This window comes from Gouania willdenowi, chromosome 12, assembly GCF_900634775.1.
Source record: "Gouania willdenowi chromosome 12, fGouWil2.1, whole genome shotgun sequence".
In the NCBI taxonomy this organism is placed as follows: Eukaryota; Metazoa; Chordata; class Actinopteri; order Blenniiformes; family Gobiesocidae; genus Gouania; species Gouania willdenowi.
Genome location: NC_041055.1, coordinates 30,887,609 through 30,893,903, shown reverse-complemented (window position 1 = coordinate 30,893,903; position 6,295 = coordinate 30,887,609). Strand labels below are relative to the sequence as shown.

The following is a 6,295-nucleotide window of genomic DNA, read 5'->3' as shown; positions in this document are numbered from 1 at the left end:
AGTTGAGCCAAAACGCAGAAAAGGATTAAAGTGAGTTAATTTAATTCCCCAATTTGAAATTTTGATTAAAAAAAAAAAAAAAAAAAAAAAAACTGTAAAGGTTTTTATTGCCGTGGCTATTCATACGGAAACGCCCCTCATTGGCCAGTTTAGGTGTTGTGATAAGTGCACCACGTAATTTAAAGTACTGTCAGTTTTATTTTAGCTCATATTTATTTTTAGCTACCCCGCTAACCCTTTTATTTTAGCCCTAACCCTAAACCAGGACATACCCTAAAATGTTAATTTTTTCGTTTATGTATTTTTAACTGTAACCCTAACCCAGGAAATACCATAAAATTAAAAATATATATATATATTCGTATATGTATTTTTAAAGGTGGAATTTGGCGTGGTAAATATGTTAAAATGAAGAAATATATGATAAAATATGACAAAAGCGGGATTCAAACCCAAGGCAGCGGAAGGAAAAATTATTGAGTCAAATGTACGTTTCCATATCAATAGACACTTCGTTTTTTATTGCGGTAAAATATATATATATATATATATATATATATATATATATATATATATATATATATATATATATATATATAGAAAAGTTTTTATTTTTATAGAATAATAAAAAAAAATAGACACAAATCCATGTCCATATAAATCCAGTCAATAAACGGCATTAAACATTTTAATAGATTGTGCACCACGTCGGTCACTTTAAAACGAACGGACAGGCCAAAATTTAATGACGTACTTCCTTCAAGTAACAGCCTGGGCGGAAGTAACATCTGATTAACCCCAGCCCATTAAAAACTATCACAAACCAGAGTCATTATCGATTGAAAATCACCTGAAACATATTTAACGTAACGTCTCAACACTCGGACACAGAATGGTAAGAAACGGCTGTTTCAAATGCATTGTGAACTCCAATCAGGATGGTTTAACGTGTTAGCATTTTGGGCTAGCGTTAGCTGTGGTTAACATGTGGCGGAGCTGAGGGGTATTTGTTTATAAACGATGCCTTAGTGTGGCTGGTTAGTTGTTTGTTTTTTAAACGCATTTTCTTACACTCACGTTATTACACACGTTTGTGTCTAAAACACAAGTGTAATCATGCACTTCTAGATAAATATCATAGTTTCAAACACATGAATGTTGAAGAACAGTTGAATCCACTGTTATCCAGTAACTTAATTATTATTAGTGTCAAAATGTATAGTCATCATAAAGATGCAAATCATTATTTTAATCAGAAATAAAATGGGTTAAAGGTGACCAAAAGGTGGTAAAATGGGATTTTAAAAACCATAGAAATTGGTTAAAAATTGCAAATTAGAGTGGTCAAATACGGACAGAAAAAGTGGTAGAAATGGATCAAAGTGTGAATATTGGCTTAAAAGTGGCAAAATAGAGGGTAGTTTATATAAAAAGTAGGAAGAATTGGTTTAAACTTGTAAATAATAGGCATGACTAATCATAAATGTGGTTACATTGGCAAAAAATAAGCATTAAATATGGTGAAAAGTGTTAGTGACAATAATGGGTCAACATATGAAACATTAGATGGAAAAGTGGTTGAAAGGGTTAATAAATGCTCAAAATATCTTGAAAGTGGGGAAAAAATGCGAAGAAAAGACATTGAAATTGGATGGAGAAGTGGCAGAAATGGGAGTAATGTCAAAAATGCTTTAAAAGGAGGAAAAATATGGTGAGAAAAAGTCATAAATTGGTCAAAATATGGTGACTTTGGGGTATTTGCAGAAAAACAGTAAAAATAAGCAAAAATGGGCTGAAATTGTTCTTATATTCTTGAAGGCATCTGTGTCCCTCTCCCAGTGTCTCGCAAGCCCAAATATGGTCCTAATCCCAAGGTTGAGAACCCCTGTACTGCAGTAGTATGCATTGCAGACAAGGTTGAAGAAAATGTTAAATTAATTAAAATGAACAGAGAAATATTGATATAACATAGAAGCAATATTTAAAAAGTAGAATTTGTTGATTCATGCAATTTGTCGATTTGTTCCGTAGCCCCAGAACGAGCACATCGAGCTGCACCGTAAGCGCCACGGCTATCGCTTGGATCACCATGAGAAGAAGAGGAAGAAGGAGAGCCGTGAGGTACACGAGCGCTCGCACAAAGCCAGGAAGCTGATCGGTTTGAAGGCCAAACTGTACCACAAACAGAGACACGCCGAGAAGATCCAGATGAAGAAAACGTGAGTGCAGCAGCTTTTTAATCAATCCATTAAATCCAGATATCAGAACTCTGTGTATTATTGACTCTGGCTTGTGTCGACGCAGGATTAAAATGCACGAACAGAGGAGGACGAAGCAGAAAAGTGACGATAAGACTCCAGAGGGGGCGGTGCCTGCGTACCTGCTGGACAGAGAGGGCCAGTCCAGGGCCAAAGTTCTGTCCAACATGATCAAACAGAAAAGGAAGGAAAAGGCTGTAAGTGCACCAGGAAGAGTTCTTAGTCATTTTAACAACTTTTTAGGACATCCCACGCAATTAGGTTTAAAAACATTCTGATATTTTTACCAATTGTTCCGTAATTAAACACACTGTATATTTTTAGTTTGATCAGATGAATACTTTCTGAGATATGGACAATTTAGTGAGAGGGTTTATGTGTTGATTTTAGCTTGTCCTTATTTTATTTTTTCCCATTTTCAGCTTCTAATATCTCAGGAATATCACACAGAAAAGTGAAATTTGGTACAGTAATATAGCTCCACCTACTCTCGTATAAATGATTATAAGACACAGAGCCAACCTACAACGGCATCATGTAAAGGTTTTTTAATAATCAAATAAACCAGAGTTGTAGTCCAAAAAATAAAAAGTTGCATAGTCATTTTTTTTCCATATCCCAAAAAAAAGTAGGCTTTTAAAATACTAGAACATGAAACATTATGTAAATGATCAACTAATTCAGTTGTAGATATCTCAGCCTCTCCAAATACAAAAATTCTATTTAAATCTACAATATTTACAAAGAACTCTTGAACTTTTGAATCTGGCAAATTTTCTTAAAATTATTCCACTAAAACAGATCAGTTTTATTCTTACATTCCCACATGCAGTTATCGGCCAATGAAAATAGTAAAAATAAATAATTTGTTTCGGATTTTTAGAGCGTGTGACCCAAGAGCCAATGCATATGTGACTAATGATTAGTGTTGCGAACAGTCTATGTTCATAGCTCTAAGCTGATCATATTACAGGGAGCTGAGACATATGCTAAGTAGTTTACTGAAGGACCAAACATGTTCCAGACCCAAACACACACTGACTTTGTGACTATTTAGAGGAGCTGACATGTCCACCAGATATGATGTATAGCAGATCTATTTCTATATTCTGAGAGAGTGGGTGGAGCTATATTACTATACCATATTTACCTTTCTGTGTGATGGAGTTCCTGAGATATTGGAAGATGAACATGGAAGAAAAATAAGGACACACCCCCCCTCACTAAATTGTCCACATCTCAGTATTAATCAGCTCAAACTAAAAATGCAGCGTGCTTATTAAATAATCACGGAACAATTGGTAAAAATTTCAGAATTTTTTTTTTTTTTAGACGACCCAGTGACGTGACTTTTCCACGCCTGTTGCTTTAAATACAAACTGTGGGCCTTCCTCTGCAGGGAAAATGGGAGGTGCCGCTCCCTAAAGTGCGCGCTCAGGGTGAAACGGAGGTGCTGAAAGTCCTGCGAACAGGAAAGAGGCAGAAGAAAGCCTGGAAGAGGATGGTCACTAAAGTCTGCTTCGTCGGCGACGGCTTCACCCGTAAACCGCCGAAATACGAACGTTTCATCAGACCCATGGTGAGTCGCTTGTTTATTCATCCTCAGCGGCTGAGGCTAGTGCTGATGCTGACCCCCACCATCTGTCTACTGCTCCTACACAGGGTCTGCGCTTTAAGAAGGCTCACGTCACACACCCAGAGCTCAAGGCTACGTTCTGCCTCCCCATCCTGGGGGTGAAGAAGAACCCGTCGTCGCCTTTGTACACGTCTCTGGGCGTCATCACCAAAGGAACCGTCGTGGAGGTCAACGTCAGCGAGCTGGGCTTGGTCACGCAGGGAGGAAAAGTCATCTGGGGTCAGTGTGCACCACATTTACCACAGTTTGTTTTTTTACAAATTATTTACTTATTATTCACCATATTCATTTAACATTATCGTTACAGTTTTAGACTTATGTCACTGTCTTATTGGAACTGGGACTGATTTTGGTAACTGTAGCCCACAAATTCTACGGCATTTGCTCATTGAATTAAAAACTAGTTTGTGTTTATAATGTCACTAACTGCTGTGTATCTTTCAGTACCACAGGTGTGCTCTGTCTGCATCATTTTGATTAGTTTTGCATATAGTCCTCGTACAGGTCATTTGTGATGTAAATAATATAATGAAATGTGCTAGGCCTACACAGCTTTAAAGTGCACCTTTGTACGTGCAGTTGGCATTATTACTAACCTGGGATTGGGATGCAGGGAAAATGTATTTGTACAATGCATTTCATACACAAGGCAACTCAATGTGCTTTACATGATCAAAAAGTGCAACAGAAAACAGCTTAAAATCAATAAGAACATTAAAGTCGGCAACAAGACATTTAAAATCATCAGTAAAAACGTTTAAAATGAACAAAACCTTTTCATCTATCATTTACATGTGGTTATTTGAAGCTCTGGGTCTGTTTTCTATTACATGGATGTCTGGCAACTTTGTGGTTTGGGCTTGTTTTTATTGGAATGGGCGGGTTCTAAGATGTGATTGGGCTGGAAACTGTCAATCTGATCGGCAACACTTTCGAACACACTCCAATAAGCAGCAGCAGCAGAAGACAGGCTCTTGGCTGAAGTTATGAAAAATTCTTTAAAATTAAAAAGGGAGTTGTAGCATGTTAAAAATGGACTGTTGTTCATGTTCATTTGTCACAGATTTGTAGAGTTTTTTGTAGAGCAAAAATCAAGACTGATAAGTTGTCAAATTTATCAGCAGGTTATAAGTTAATATTTTCAATTTCACTTTATTTTATTTGATACTTTGTATTTATTTTATTACCAAATAATTTTATTTATCATAATTTTTCTTCAGTTTTCTGATTTTTTTTTTTGTTAATATTAAATTGATCCTTCATATTTGTTCTTGTAGCAACTTGATTTGTTTTAATTGCTCACCTGTTTTATGTGCAGATATACATACACAAAGTGTATCATCATTTATTTTACAAGGCTTTAGTGTAAACTTGATTTAGTTATTGATTACATATCGAACCAAGACTCGGATCAATTGAAAAAAGATGTAGCTGTAATTTCCTAGAGAAAGAGGATTAAAAAAAAAAAAAAAACATGAAATCTCTACTTTTCCTTAAACAGTGCGCTGACACGCTCTGGTGGCTGAAGTTAGAGAGTAAATCACGGACTGTTTGAAGGACTCAGACCCAAAAGGACTTATATCTTTTGTGCGTCTTCAACAGTCTGATTTGCTTGCTGACTTCAGCCACCAGAGCATGTCAGCGCACTGTTAAAGGGAGCGTTAAAAAATAAAAATAAATCAGGCTGAATATGGTGCATAATAATGTTTTGTTAGACAGATTTACATTTCAAAGCTTTTAGGCCACACTTGCTGCTCATGCATTTACTTGTGGTGTAACTTTAAAATAAGCTAATTTTTCTGGCGTCTGATGCTAACGGATCTTTTTTTTTTCCTTTCTCAGGTAAATACGCACAGGTGACAAATAACCCAGAGAACGACGGCTGTATTAATGCAGTCCTGTTGGTGTAAGACTCTCAAACCCCACGTCAGGGTGTAAACAAACATTGTTTTCACACAACGGACCTTCACTTTACTGCATCGTCATGGCGACCGTGCAGAGCGAGGGATCAAACGCACCTTTGGATATGCAGACAAAAACAGATGAATAAAGTTGATATGAGACTGTTTGAAGTTGTTTCTTTGGCCATAATTAGAGTGGGGGTTCTCAACCTTGGGGTCACAAAATGCCTTCAAGACTAAGAGTATATTTTGGGCAATTTCAGCCCTTTTTGCTTATTTTTACCCCTTTTCTGCAACTACAAACTTGTCATATTTTAACCTGTTTTTATCACTTTCTTTACGCATTTCTGCACATTTTCAGCACTTACAAACACGTTTTACCATATTTTTTGCAAATTTAACCCTATTTACAATTTTTCATGCCCATTATTTGACGATTTAAATTAATTGTTCCTACTTTTTAAATTACATTACCCCACCTCCCCTCATTAATGCCACTT

General features: G+C 36.3%; 1 protein-coding gene across 1 annotated transcript; it reads left to right on the top strand.

Moving 5' to 3' along the window:
- The first annotated feature begins 738 nt into the window (after positions 1–738).
- On the top strand, positions 739–5,845 carry nsa2 (NSA2 ribosome biogenesis homolog (S. cerevisiae)). The gene is made up of 6 exons (XM_028462494.1): positions 739–895; positions 2,032–2,219; positions 2,305–2,455; positions 3,658–3,837; positions 3,921–4,113; positions 5,737–5,845. Exons 1-6 carry the CDS (start codon positions 893–895, stop codon positions 5,802–5,804), a joined length of 783 nt encoding a protein of 260 aa, XP_028318295.1. The 5' UTR covers positions 739–892; the 3' UTR covers positions 5,805–5,845.
- The last annotated feature ends 450 nt before the right edge of the window (positions 5,846–6,295 follow it).